This window comes from Rhineura floridana, chromosome 1 (assembly GCF_030035675.1).
Source record: "Rhineura floridana isolate rRhiFlo1 chromosome 1, rRhiFlo1.hap2, whole genome shotgun sequence".
NCBI classification, from domain to species: domain Eukaryota; kingdom Metazoa; phylum Chordata; class Lepidosauria; order Squamata; family Rhineuridae; genus Rhineura; species Rhineura floridana.
Window position 1 is genome coordinate 173,350,935 of NC_084480.1, and position 15,627 is coordinate 173,366,561.

The 15,627-nt window shown below is 41.3% G+C and overlaps 1 protein-coding gene across 5 annotated transcripts in view; it reads right to left on the minus strand.

The window, feature by feature from the left end:
• The window catches only part of LOC133364983 (protocadherin gamma-C3-like), a 303,611-nt gene that overhangs the window by 275,233 nt on the left and 12,751 nt on the right, over positions 1-15,627 (minus strand). The window contains exon 1 of one of the 5 annotated variants that reach the window (XM_061586176.1): positions 11,212-13,834. The exons of 2 other annotated variants lie outside the window; for them this stretch is intronic. In XM_061586176.1, the coding sequence (XP_061442160.1) occupies positions 11,212-13,635 (2,424 nt within the window). In that variant the 5' untranslated portion in view covers positions 13,636-13,834. 2 more of the 5 variants (XM_061586356.1, XM_061586298.1) reach the window with 2 other exon arrangements.

Here is a 15,627-nt window from a genome sequence, read left to right on the forward strand (position 1 = left end):
AGTTTACAACGTTCAAACATACATCACATAGCTGGAAAAAAATTCAACTGGACAAACCCTCTTTAATTTTTGGTGGGGGGATTAGTAAGCCTGAGGCGAGAGATATACTTGATGGGCAATCACCTGCCTCATTTGTACTTGGATAGAAAAACACACAGGACATCAGTAGAAAGGACAAAAACATTGGTAGAATCATCAGTAGAAAGACCAAGAACAAGAACATTATTTTTCAGAGGGAAGTGAAACAGTAAAAGCAGAAGATAGCAAAAAGCGAACTGACACAAAACAGAAATGGGTGCCAGTTCGGCAAGATGAGGACTGAACCAGCACCAAAAAGTGAACTACATCCCTAGCTGCAGTCCTACTCCTACAAAAGGACTTGCTGACCATTAACCAGTGGCATGTGTGTACAAGTCTAATGTATGTGGAGCACTTTGAACATATGAGAGTGATAAGCATTTTTATTCTTATTATGTGAACCATATTATTATGTGGAAATACTCAGGTTTGCAAAAAGTAAACCACCCAAAGTCCCATGGATTTCAACTGGAGAAACAAAAGCTCAAATTTCTTGCCTTTAAACAAATGTCACTTTTAAATATATGTGGTGTAGGTTGGATTGTGCTCCAACACTGCATACACAATTGGAGGATATTTTTAGTGAGGTGTAATATGGGGAGATGGAAGACTTTTGCTTAATTTTGAGGGCAGTAGAAACAGTATTCAGGGAAGAGAATACCTTCCCCCTAAGAATGGGGAAGGAACACAGGGATCACTTCTAAAACACCAAAGGTTGCCACAGTTACACATGAGAGACTGAACTGAGTAAAAAAAAAGCATTCTCTGAGGGAGGCTTCATAGTTGAGATTTTGTTTAACCAGTCAATGTAATTAATTACCATATTTAGTGATGGGCATGTGACAGGATATTTTCTCCAGAGATAGTTTTGTATGTAGCGAAAAGCTAAGGACTGCTTGGCAGTTTAAAGCCATTACAAGCAGACCTGTTTCTGTCTAGTCTTACATGAGTCTCCCCCCCCCCATCTTTGATTTAATCTTTTTAGAGGGGTGGGAAGTGGCTGAGGCGCTCGTGCTCGGTACAAGGGGATTCTCTTTAATCCTTGCATGTGGCAGTGTTTTCTTCTGCCAATTTACATCTTTGTTTTCCCTTCTGCCCTATTCCTCCCAACAGAAAGTGAGATTCCACATCTCATCTACTAACAGGAATGTGTGTCTGCAAATAAGTCCTCCTCATGGGCTTTGAACTGACTCAAGCAGTGATTTTCTTGTGTATATGGGCTTGCATCCAGGTCTATAAAACCCAGCCTGAAATATGCTATATTAATCCACATTCAATTAGCATTTTTTAAGGACTAACATTATGTAATATTTTTATTTTTTCCATGTTGGAGAATCAGTTAACCAAGTATGCAACTCATGACTATTCTTACAGTGCACAGTATGACATTCTCTTCTGCATGTATAACATTCTAAAATATACCAAAATATATAGGGTACAATCCAGCCAAGGCAAGCACTTTTGAGCCCTATTGATTTCAGGGGAGACACTTAAGCATGTACTTACCTCTCCTCCTGAAATCAGGTGGATAAAAATGCTGGATTGTACCCATAATATTTCATTCATTAAAGAGTTGCACAGCATCAATTATTTTTTTAACATGATATAAAAAATATTTGACAATGATGAACAGAAAGTCACTTTACTACTGAGCCATATAACAGTATAGATGAGCAATGGAACCAAAGGAAATAACTTTTCAGGAAAGTCTCTGCACTGTAACATCAAACATAGATACTGGAAAAAAACAATCATGGCCTTACTGATAATATCTAGCTCTAGGTCAAACAATATAACTGCAAAGAACACAAAAGGAAAATGGAAAAGACACAACAGCAACAACAATAATAATAGTAAAGATATTTCTGCATATCAGCAGAAAGATGTAAAATTTACCAATATCATTGTCCATATAAAATCAAAAGATAATCTAGTTTACTCACCTGAACTATGATTGAATCGCCATCATTCAAATTTAAATCTTCAGCAGATATGATAGGATTCTTTACCTCACAAGTCTGTCCATTACTCAAGGTATTAGAATAAATTGGCTTGGAAATGCTAAACTGGCTTTTCCTAGAGCCCGAGGTCAGGGAAACATCATGACAGTAGGAGTGCAGAAAGGCTCGGACTCCATCAATCCCCACAAACTGTGAGACAGGAGCACCACTGAAATTCACACCCCCTGACTCAAACAGCTGAGAATTTCTCCATCTGTGCAGCCTGATAGCCAGTAATACAAGGAGGAAGGTGAAGAACAAGCAGGAGACAAAGGCCACTGCAATGACCAGGTAGAAAGTAAGATCTGACTGGGAATCAACAGGAGCTGAGACGCTGCTCAGATCGGAGAGGATTGCAGGGATGGTGTCAGCCAGCACCACAGTGACCGTGACTGAGGCCGAGAGAGGTGGCTGCCCATTGTCCTTCACTAAAACCACCAAGCTTTGCTTAAGAGCATCTTTCTCCAAAAAGAAACGGGCTGTCCTGATCTCTCCAGTGTGGAGCCCCAGAGTGAAGAGCCCGGGCTCTGTGGCCTTGATCAGCTGGTAGGAGAGCCAGGCATTCTGCCCAGAGTCTGCATCCACTGCCACCACCTTGGTGACCAGGTAGCCTGGCTCAGAGGAGCGAGGGGCCAGCTCTATCCCAGTGGAGCCATCGGTGGGAGGGGAGGGGTACAAGATTTCTGGAGCATTGTCATTCTGATCCAGGATGAAGAGAGTCACTGAGACATTGGAGCTGAGTGGTGGGGAGCCTCCATCCTGAGCCTTTACATGGAACCGAATCTCCTGACACTCTTCATAATCAAAGAAACTTAACGCATAGACAACCCCAGTCTCGGAGTTAATAGAGAGATAGGAAGAGAGATGGGAGTCACTCTTCTGGTCTTCAATGATGGAATATGTTATTCTGGCATTTTCTTCCCAGTCAAGATCATTTGCTCTTAAGGAAGAGATCAAGGCTCCTCGTTGGTTATTCTCAACAAAATAGAATGTATAACCTGATTTTTCAAAGAGGGGTGGGTTGTCATTTGTGTCTAAAATGTGTAGTGTAATTACTGTGGCTCTGGAAAGAGGAGGAACTCCATGGTCAGTCACTGTGACAGTAATGTTGAATACTGGTACCTGTTCCCTGTCAAGTATACCATCAGTCACCAAACTGTAAAAGTTATCAATGGACTTTTTCAGCTGGAAAGGTAGGTTGTCAGGGATTGAACATGTGATTTCTCCATTAATTCCTGAATCTCGGTCACGGACATTTAATATGGCAATAACAGTTTTGGTTGGTGAACTTTCAAGTATGGTGTTGGTGACAAAGGTAACTGATAATTCTGGTGCATTGTCATTTAAATCTGTAACGAATATCACAACCTTTGACCTGTCACTCAGCCCTCCTCCATCTTTGGCTTGTATCTCAAATTCATATAAAGATGATTCCTCATAATCAAGATTCCCAACAAGGACAACATCTCCTGTTGTGGAATTTAACAGAAACATTTGGGAGTCCCTCTTTGTGATTTTTTGGAAAGAGTATTTTATGTCTCCATTGATTCCTTCATCCACATCAGTGGCTCTCACTGTAGAAACTATGGACCATTTGGGAATATTCTCCTTGACACTCACTTCATAGAGAGGTTGGCTGAAAACTGGTGCATTGTCATTTGCATCTAGAACAATGATCTGGATTTGTACAGTGCCAGACCTGACTGGATCGCCCCCATCAGTACCTGTGAGGATTAGATCATAAACTGATTGCTCCTCTCTGTCCAATGATTTTTCCAACACCAGCTCCACATGTCTGGCACCATTCTGTCCTGTTTGCACATCCAGAGAAAAATCATTGCTACCTGTTATTTGGTAGCTCTGTATAGAATTCATACCCCAGTCTGGATCTTGAGCTTCAGGAAGAGGGACCCGGGATCCAATTGGAGATGCCTCGCTGATTTCCAGTTCCTGTTCCCATAGTGGGAAGTGTGGGGCATTATCATTTATATCTGTAATTTCCACTTCAATCCCATAAAGATTTAATTTGCTTTCAATCAGAACCTGCAATTTCAACATACATTTCTCTGCCTCTCTGCAGATTTCCTCTCTATCTATTCTCTCAGAAATTTGTAAATGGCCATTATTGACATTCAAAGAAAAATATTGAATCATACCTACAGTGGAAACAATGCGGAGTCCATGGTCTGAAAGCTGTTTGCCATCTATTCCCAGGTCCTTTGCAATATTCCCCACAAAGGAGCCTTTGTGCATCTCTTCAGGAATGGAATAGTAGATCTGCCCAGAAACTGCCTTCCAAACTATCATCATGATAAGGCATTGTAGGATTCCCTTTCTGCAACTCCATAGCCTCTGAATTCCTTCCATTCTTGCAGCAGGTTAAGGGTCCTTTTAGTTCTGTTTCAAAAGATGTCGTATCTAACTTTTTCCCAAGCAAAATGTACCCCCATTTGTTCTTTGCACTGTCAAGCAGTTTGCTCCTTAAAATATCTTGTGCTTGGGTGTAACAGAATAGCAACTCCGATTTGGCAGGATTTTTCATTTCTCCTCCTTTCTGGTAAACAGTGACACCCAGAGGCTCAACCTTAAACTGCAAAAACACTATTTCACTGCACTACTGCTAATACATACAAATATAGCTAGGATAGGTGGGTATATTTATCAGTGTTCTTTCTTTGTTCTCAGAATTTACCCACAAAGGATAAATAAGAATCTGACTACTTTTGCTGCTCTATCTAATCCAACTGAGCTGGAAGGAGAAGTGGGTTTGGGGTTCCTGATCCCGTTATTGGAATGTTGAAAAAAAAAATCTTATGGATCTTTCACAGCAGTGTTGTCAACTGGCTTTATTAGGGGACATTCAAAAGATTTATTTTGGACAGAGAAACAAGAATAATATGCCACTGGGACTTCCTGTATTCTTTATGTCAGTGTAATGTCTGAAAGCTGCTTTTAGCTGTTCTTCAGCTGTTAAAAAAAAGCAGCAAGCTTTTAATATTAGATTTGGCTGCTTATATTGAATTAAAACATGTCATTGTTCCACCTCCTCGTTCTCTGTGCAGGCCTAGCTCCTTGCTCTGTTTCTTTTCCTCCTTTCCCTGATGACTTCTCCCTCCTTCTTGTTCATTTCTTCAGGGCTGACTTTCATCCATCTCTCCTCAGGCTCTCTGTGTCTGCTGATTTCCATTGTTCCCCATATTTGCTAGACAGAGATCCACTGAGCTCTCCACTTTCTCCACTGCCATATCTTCCCTTCCTTCCTCTGCGTTCCTCTCTCTTTTTTCCTATTTCCATTCCTCCCATTTCCATCAACCTGCTGCACCCTCCACTTTGCTTCCCCGAGCTCCTATTTGTTGCTTCACATCTCTAAGCTTTTCTTTTTCCATTTTAAAAAATTATTTTCACTGATATGTTCATTTTTATGTACATTTCCCTTTTTTAAATTTTTAATTAAAAAAACCCAGAATGTCACATACATCTACCAAATATTAAACATAAATTCAAGCAAATGACTAAAACAATAACATAACATGCACTGCCAAGGTACATCTAGAAATATCAGGGACATCCACTGGGTTAACAGATGCAAGAACCAAAAGGACAACAAGCAGAAATTTACAAATTCCACCAAATAAATTCAGATGGACTGAAAGTCTGAAAAGGATGTTTGTTCATGTATGGCGTAGCGGTTAGAGTGTTGGACTACAACCTGGGAGACCAGGGTTCGAATCCCCACATAGCCATGAAGCTCACTGGATGACTTTGGGCCAGTCACTGACCCTCAGCCTAGCATTTGGTGGCTTGTTAAGCAGCAAAGGTAGCTGGTGTTTGACCATCTTGGCTGGAGAGCTTGATGATCTGCTTCTTGTTCTACAGGATCAACAGGCCTGCTAAAATTGCTATGCTGAATTTTGCCATGAGCAGAGGGGACAAGAGACTGAATGCTTTTTTCCAGAAGACACAAAACTGATAACTCTATCCACTAGGTAATACCACTGAATTTTCTTTCAAGATTAGTCTTCATCTTTGCTAACAGAATAAGCACTGCGTGGTAAACTTTTTGACACACTGGGTATTGTCAAAGATCCATCCCCCTGGGGTCCTTACCCTCAGTACTCCAAGGGGGTTCTTTGCTTCTGAGAACAGTCCCCACCCCACTGGGCTCCCACTTCTCCCTTTCCACGGAAATAATTATCCCTGGTATTCACTGCCACCACCCTTCCTTCTAAATTCTTCCCCTCAGAGAACTATGTGATTTTAGAGGGATTTGCCCTCACTAATCAATTTGTAGCATTCAGCCTTCCAGCACTAGATTTAGAATCCTTAGTTCCAAGCCAATACACACCTTTTATACAAAGATTGTTTATTTAAGAGTAGATACATTGGTATATAGAAAAGGAGAAATAGTAGTTTGATTCCTTAAAGCTAATCACCCTCTGGCGGGCTACACACGGTCACTGGCATAACAAAAGGAGAGATGTTCAATACAGACATGAAACAAAAGAAAGACTTATCTTAACTAAGATCCTATATTTACACCCAAGTAACTCTATTCCTTCGTGGAGCAGCTGGGTTCCCAGACGGCTGTCCCTGTTATACGTCAGCGAGTCGAGGTAGATGGAACAAGGAGGAACTCCATTTTGAAAGAACCTTCTTCATATTTATGGGTTTCTTTTCCTCAACAAGGAGGGGAAAAAGTAAATAGCCATATCCCACCCCTGCTGGGGATCCCTTCCTTTGAAGTCTTTGAAGATTGAGAGAGCTAGACAGCATCATCCAGGTGTCCCGATCTACAACATCCCCTCTTCCTGATTTTTAATCCCAGGAAGCTGATAAGGGGCAACACCTAAGAATCAGTTGCATTTCCTTGCAAGGTTGTAAATTGCCTGTCTGACACTGAGCTTCGGATCTTCCCCAGTAGGGAATCTTAAGGAAGCCACAGGCTCCCAGAATTCTCTCTGGTTGTCTCACTTCAGCTTGACCAAAGTTAGCTATTCTTGACATGCCCCTTTTTGGGAAGATGGAATCCGAGAGCAAAGCTTTCGATTCCATCTCGGAGAAAACTTCTAGAATAGCTACAACTGCAGTATCATGCATAATCACATAGTTACATAACTGTTTACACACATAAGCATAAAAACATCAGTCATCAGGGGTAAACGCACGTGATAATCCACCGGCAAGGACATTTTCTCTCCCCGCTACATGCTTTACATCGAAATCAAAATCTTGTAATGCCGAACTCCAACACAAAAGTTTCTGGTTAGAGTTTTTCATCTTGGCAAGCCAGCACAGAGGAGAATGATCTGTCTGTAGTTGGAAATGCCACCCCCATATGTATGGACGGAGCTTGCTTAACGCCCAGAAAACAGCCAGACATTCTTTCTCTATCGTGGATAAAACTTTCTCCCTTTGCAACAGTTTCCGACTAAGGAAAGCGACAGGATGCAAATTACCCTCCTCATTGGCTTGCATCAAGGTACACCCGATCCCAGATTCTGATGCATCTGTTTGGACTACGAATGGAGCATCAAAGTTTGGTGCTCTCAAGATGGGATACTGCATCAGCAAGGTCTTCAGCGCATCAAAGGCTTTCTGGCACTGATCAGACCATTGAACCCTGTTAGGTTGTTGCTTTTTGCATAGGTCAGTTGAAGGAGCTGCCACGTTACTAAACTGAGGCACAAACCTCCTGTAATACCCAGCCAGACCTAAGAATGCCTGGACCTGTTTCTTAGTCCTAGGAACAGGCCACTTCTGAATGGCTTCTACCTTTGCTTCCAGGGGTCTGATTTCTCCCCCACCTATGTAATGACCCAGATAAATGACCTGTCCCAAGCAAAACTGACATTTCTGAGCCTTGACAGTAAGCCCAGCATCTCTGATCCTTTTAAAATTGATTATGTTGATGTATATGTATTGTTTTTATTCTTGTTGTTCGTCGCCTAGAGTGTCCCTAACCCGGACAGATAGGCGGCTGAAAAATAAAATTTATTATTATTATTATTTTAAATACAGTTGTCAGGTGTTCGACATAAGAATCCCAGTCAGAGCTATATATCGCTATGTCGTCCAGGTAGGCGCAAGCAAAGTCATTTAACCCATTAAGCATTGTGTTAAATAGCCTCTGAAAGGCTGTGGCCCCTGCTTTGACCCCAAAAGGTAACACTTTAAATTGGAACAACCCCATGTGGGTCACAAAAGCAGATTTAAGAGCAGCATCCGGATCCAAGGGCACCTGCCAATACCTTTTGGTCAGATCCAAAGTAGTAATGTATTTGGCACTTCTGAGCTGCTCTATTAGATGGTCCATGCGAGGCACAGGGTAAGGGTCATTCTGGGAGATAACATTCAAGTTTCTGTAATCCACGCAGAACCTGACCTCTTTACCCTCACTAATCAATCCGTAGCGTTCAGCCTTCCAGCACTAGATTTAGAATCCTCAGTTCCAAGCCAATACACACCTTTTATACAAAGATTGTTTATTTAAGAGTAGATACGTTGGTATATACAAGAGGAGAAACAGCAGTTTGATTCCTTAGACACGAAACAAAAGAAAGACTTAACTAAGATCCTATACTTACACCCAAGTAACTCTATTCCTTCGTGGAGCAGCCGGGTTCCCAAACGGCTGTCCGTTATACGTCAGCGAGTCGAGGTAGATGGAACAAGGAGGAACTCCATTTTGAAAGAACCTTCTTCATATTTATGGGTTTCTTTTCCTCAACAAGGAGGGGAAAAAGTAAATAGCCATATCCCACCCCTGCTGGGGATCCCTTCCTTTGAAGTCTTTGAAGATTGAGAGAGCTAGACAGCATCATCCAGGTGTCCCAATCTACAACATCCCCTCTTCCTGATTTTTAATCCCAGGAAGCTGATAAGGGGCAACACCTAAGAATCAGTTGCATTTCCTTGCAAGGTTGTAAATTGCCTGTCTGACACTGAGCTTCGGATCTTCCCCAGTAGGGAATCTTAAGGAAGCCACAGGCTCCCAGAATTCTCTCTGGTTGTCTCATTTCAGCTTACCAAAGTTAGCTATTCTTGACAGGTATGATCCAGCATTAATATATATGAACCAGCAAATTCAGGGTGTGACACTGTATGTCCCGCCCAGATAGCCTCTACATAAGAAAGCATTCCATGCCAAAGAGGTAAGAGAGTATCTCTCAGCTCTTATCATTTTTAATTGTGACGTAATTGTAATTTGTCACCAATGTTTCTACAGTATGGAAGCATGACTGGAGCTGATATGGATGGAAATATTAACTACAGTAAGGCCCCGCTTTACAGCACTTTGCTTTACAGCGCTTCGCTAATGTGGCGGTCTCAATTAGATGCAATTAGACTAAAGCCCCACTCATACGGCACTTGTTCAGCTTTTACGGTGGTTTTCCGGCATCGTGCAGCATTCTATTCAATGAGTTCCACTTTTCAGTGGGGGTCCGGAACGTAACCCGCCATATGAGTGGGGCCCTACTGTAACCTTACCCATACATACCTCTACACAAACTGTTCATCAAAACTGTTCCAACTTGCCATAATCTCCAGTCATATACTGCAAATGCTCTATGCTGTTTAAGTGTTCAGAGAAGGAATGCCAGTACTTTGGGACTGTATCCACACTGGACATCAGTACTATATAAGGGAATACAGGACCTGGGGAAAAGAGGTTTTGCTGTCATGTTCAAAGTATGGGTCAATCTGGGGACCACATTGCTCATTACCTATGTTCTATCATCCTAGGACTTGTGTTTTTGGAGGTGGACAATATTAACTTATTATTGTTGTTGTTGTATACCCACTCCACACACACACACACACTCAGAGTACCTAGGCGGTGTACAACATCAATATAAGACCATATAAACTCCAATTCAATTCAATAAATATGTAATAATAGATACAGTATATAATACAACAGTCAGGAACATAATTGAGGTGAACATCAATGGCAAGCAAATGCTTGGGCACATAGATATGTCTGTAATTGATGGTGAAAACACAGCACAGAGGGGAGACTGTTCCATAATGCTGGCACCACGACAGAGAATGCCCTCTTCATGGTTGCCATAACATGGGCTGACACAGGTCATGACACCAGCAGGAGGGCCTCCTCTGAAGATCTTAGTGAACAGGCAGGCTGATATGTGAACCAGCACTCTGTCAAATAACCTTGTCCTAAGTTGTTTTGGAAAGATGAGGTAAAATATTTAGAATTTAGGAGCGCTTAGTTAATCTTTTGTAGAATCTCTCACTCTGTAAAACATAGCAAGATAGAGAGGCTCCCCACTCTTGTCATTCATTAGCCATAGGCTGTATATTAGACTTTTTCATTCTGCAACCAGCGTGAAGTCACGGGACCTGAGAAGTGATTGTACACTGATAGCTCTCATCCCCACTCTGCCATGTCATACAGTGAGCTTCTGTCATCAGACCCAAGTCCCAAGCTGCACTGATAAGCCAAATGCTAACCAGATTATTCTCAAAGTTTTAGTCGTGAATAATCTTGCATTTACTTTCATGCAAGAATCCAACACCTGAAAAAATCCCCACAAACTCCCCTAATATTCAGTTGAATAATTAAAAACTGTACCCATTACTAAGAAATTTGCCAATTTTTTTTGAAGAATACAAAGACTTTTTGGTATTTCTTCTTGTAAAATTCTTAAAAGACAGAGGGTGGTATCTATTGCTAGTATTACTCATAGCAGACCCACTGAAGTTAATAGAAACGACTAACTCAAGAGTCATTCATCTCAATGGGTCTACTCTGAGTAGGACTTAGTGGAATACAACCCAATATATTAAAATAGCTACATATTCAGTTTCATATACTGCAAAATAAAATAAGTGATCTCCGCAGTGCACCCTCAAGTAGGCAATTCAGTGTGTGCACCTATATACTGTAATTCTGACAGAGGCTCTGCAATACACCCCTCAACAGCTACTGGAAAGGCCATCCCATTTGCTTGATATGCAGGAGTAGTGGCTTGGTACTACCCTCTACTTACTTCACTGGTCACAGCGGCTGAGCAATGCAAAATGATTCTCTGACTTAACAGTTGGTAACACCTACTACTTACAAGTGATATTATGCCAGATTCCTCTATAAAGAGAATGAAATGAAACTCACCATGCCTTCATTCTTCTTTTCAGAATTCAAATGACTACCTCCACTGACCATTAAAGAAATGTCAGATTTGCCATTGCAAAGGATATTCTCCGCTATTTGGACATTGGGCTGCAGGAATGTCAACTCATTTCTCCTGGATTCAGAGGACAGACAGACCTGGTAGGAATAAGGCAAAGTCCCATCCTCATAATTTGGTGGGAAAATGGCACCAGCTTTCGAATGGGAATCAGGTATAAAGCACTGAAGGAAAGTAGGGTTCCTCGACCTTTGAAGTTTCATCATAATGGTCAATGTCACCGTCACCAGGAAGAGAAAGGATAGCAAAGCCAAGGCTAATACCAAATAAAACTGTAGATCTGACTGATACTCAGAGTCATTCGGTTGGGAGTTCATTTCTGGAAGAGCCTCCTGGAAGTTCTCAGCAAACACCAGGTTCAGAGTCGTGGTGGCTGAGAGAGGAGGATGTCCGTTATCCTTCACCATGATGACCAGTTTCTGCTTGACAGCATCTCTCTCCAGTAATGCTCGGGCTGTTTGTACCTCTCCTGTGTGGGAGCCAATGGTGAAGAGCGAGGGCTCTGTGGCCTGAAGGAGATGGAAGGAGAGCCAGGCATTGTGACCAGAATCAGAGTCCACTGCCACCACCTTTGTCACCAGATAACCTGGCTCAGCTGACCGAGGCACCATCTCAAAGAAAGATGAGGCCTCAGTTCCTTGTGAAGGGTACAGGATCTGGGGAGTGTTATCATTTCTATCCAAAACACACACCCTCACTATGGCACTGTTATTAAGTGGTGGGGAGCCTCCATCTTGGGCCTTCACTTGAATCTGAAACTCCCTGAATTGCTCATAGTCAAAGGAGCATTGAGCATAGATGATTCCAGTCTCAGAGTTAATGGAGACGAAGGAGGAGAGAGGCAGGTCCTTAACGTTGCTATTAAGGATGGAGTAAATGATTTGGGCATTGCGATCCAGATCTGGGTCAGAGGCCGTGACATGGAAAATGGAAGCTCCAGATGGGTTGTTCTCTGGAATATAGGCAGTGTAAGAGGATTTTTCAAAAGCTGGAGGGTTATCATTGATATCTGAGATCTGTATTGAGATAGTTTTGTGTGTGGAGATTAGAGGTGTGCCTTTGTCTGTTGCTGTGATTGTAATATTATACTCTGGAGTCCTTTCTCTGTCAAGGGAACCATCTATGAGGAGCTTGAAGTAATTATCCGAAGATGACACTATCAGGAAAGGTACAAGGTCTCTCAAATAGCAGGTGACTTCACCATTATCTCCAGAATCTTTGTCCTGAACTTTAATGAGAGCAATCACAGCTCCAGGTGTAATATCTTCGGGAACTGGGCTGGATACAGAAGTAAGGATCACATCTGGAGCATTGTCATTCTCATCAAGAACCTCAATCTCCACATTGCAATGTGCCACCAATCCTCCTCCATCACTTGCCTGTATTATCATCACATATTTTTCTCTCTCTTCAAAATCAACTCTTTCTGTGAGTGTAATTGTTCCATCTCTTGGATCCAGTTTAAATTTCTGCTGAGCATTATCTTGGATTTTGCTGAAAGTATAAGTGATCTCAGCATTTGACCCTTCATCACTGTCAGATGCTTTAACATGAAGCACAGAAGTCCCCATGGGTGCATTCTCCTTCAGGCTTACCTTGTAGATTATCTGGGTAAAAATAGGTGCATTGTCATTACTATCAATAACTATAACCAATATGTTGGCTGTTCCTGTTTTTGGAGGTTCTCCACCGTCCATGGCTGTAAGGACCATGTGGTGCCTGTGTTCCTTTTCCCTGTCCAGTTGTTTCTGCAATATTAATTCTGCATATTTGCCACCATCATTGCTGTCTTGAATTTCTAGCTTGAAATATGGAGTTGAGCTCAAAATATAATTCTGGAGGGAGTTCATTCCAATGTCCTCATCTTCAGCATTTCCAAGAGCAAATCGAGCTCCTGGCAGACTAGACTCACTCAATTTAAGATCAATATTTTCATTCTGGAAACGTGGGACATTGTCATTAATGTCCTGGATGAAAATACTTATGTGGAAAATATTCAAAGGATGATGTACCACAGCTTCTAATTTTAGGACACAAGTGGATGATTCCCCACAAATCTTTTCCCGGTCTATCCTCTCATTCACATACAGGTTGCCATTTTGTTCATTCAGATCAAAGTATTGCTTTTCTGAAGAAATACCAAGCTTACGTTTTGCCAATTCTCTGACATCCAACCCCAAATCTTTAGCCAGGTTCCCCACAAAGGAGCCCTTTTCTGTTTCCTCTGGAACTGAATACTGAACGTGCTCAGACACCACCCGGCGGCAGAACACAGACCAGAATATGAACAGAAACAGTACTTGCCTCCTGATGATTTCTCTTGTTCTCTCTGTATGCCTTACTTCCATCACTTCCACTGACTTTCCTGATTTCTCCACCCACTTTGATTTTCAAGACTCCCAGAAGATTGAAGTAAGATAGCAGAAATATTATTCTTATTAGCTGATCCTTGAGAAACTGAGAGGTTTCCTTTCTTGAGCAGCTTTTAAAATAAAAGCTTTTCCTTTCTCCTCAGCTGAAGTACAAGAGAAAGGGATTGCTGCAAGAGCTTCTCAAATGCTAATCCCTGTCTGCTCCCATGTTGTCCAACAGTGACACTCTGAGTCCATATGGGGAACTGTATTTGCTGATATATATCCTTACAATTATATATATCTATTTCCCCCTATCTATGGAGAATGACTCAACATTCTCTCACTAATTTTTCATATGCACTTTAGTATTGCATGATTACTAGTCTCATATATTGAATTCAGATTTGTTTTCTATTTCGTACAATCTGTTATTTTTTTAAAAAAATTAATGTTACCAGAAGATGATCATGGCATTTTAGGATGTCTTCAATGGAACATAAACACATTAAGTTATCAACTGAAGAGAACCTTTTAATAATTCAGAAAACCCATATCCCTGCCAGAATTCTGGTTTGTGGTAATTCGAAGTTGATCTGCACCTAATTATGGTCTTGTTTTATGAAATTTAAATTTTGTATTTTGTTCTGTATTTAACATCTTGGTGTACAGTAGGGTTTATTACTGGCCTTATTTCTGGTCTTCATAATAAAATGAAGATGAACAAATTTAGTTTAGCACATAACTCTTTGATTCTTTATTCCTACACATATTCCTTCTACATTTTTCTTACATGTTTGTAATCTTCCCTGTGGGATCTGGCTAGCCACTGTTGCAAAAAAGATGCTGGACTGGGGAAACTTTTGGGTGATATATCTTGCACTATGCTTTTCTTACATAGCGTATCTTAATTCCTTAGTGAACTATTCAATATTCTCCCTTTCATTTTTCAGGTGCTCTTCAGTGGTATTTCCCAAGAAGATTCATATTATTAATTCATTTTAATTTTCTATTTTCATAGTATCTGTGCTTATTAACTTTTACAAGCCTCGCTAGCAGGGTTTTATTACTCCCCCCCCCATTGAAGTCCTATACCTACTTGCCACTGAAGTCAATTGGACTTATATCTGAATAGACATGTAGAGGATTGCACTTTTAAAATGTTTTGGCACATGTGAAAATTTTATTGTATTTAAATATAAGTATTTATTATGTGAAATGAAAGGACTTAAATATGTGCATTCAAAATGTACACTTCCCTGCCAGAGTTTCAGCTTGTCAGAACTGTAAATTAACCTATGGAAATTTGTTTTGAACCAAGAAATTTCTTTGCTGCCACTGTTGTGTAAGCACAGAGAAATCCAGCTGAGAGGTTTTGAGTGGTGAGACTTGCATTAAGGGGACTCTCAGATTAATCATGGGTACATGCTTATTAAGCACCTCACTGACAGAACTGCTTATATATATGCTGACTTGGATGCAATAATAAATTCAAAATACATTTCTGACATTCCATCAGTCCTATTGTCAATATTGTTTTGATTTCTTGCCATTCTTATGGCCTGAAGATGTGGAGTTATTAGTAAATATCAACACCATTGTTCTGTATGGAACGATTAGCTGAACGCTCTGTCTAAATCTGAATGCACCACCCACATGACTAATGTTCCAGTCCAATAAGGTAGAGTCATGCTTGGAAGGAGAGCTCCGCTGTCAATCTCCTTGCTGGACTGGGATCTATGCAGGGTCTGTACTTACGGATCACCTAGCTGGATGCCGCCTTCTAGCAGCTGAGGCATACGGCTCCTGGTGTGGGATTGGGAACTGTGTATACAGTTAGGATATGGTAGCCATTTGTACATGCAGTTCTCATCAGCATTCACTGTGCAGACAGTGATGCACTTTCCCTTCCATCCCCTGGGACAGTCTAATACCAGGGGCTACTGTGAGCACCTATTACTTGCACATAACTAGGCACAGACGTCACAT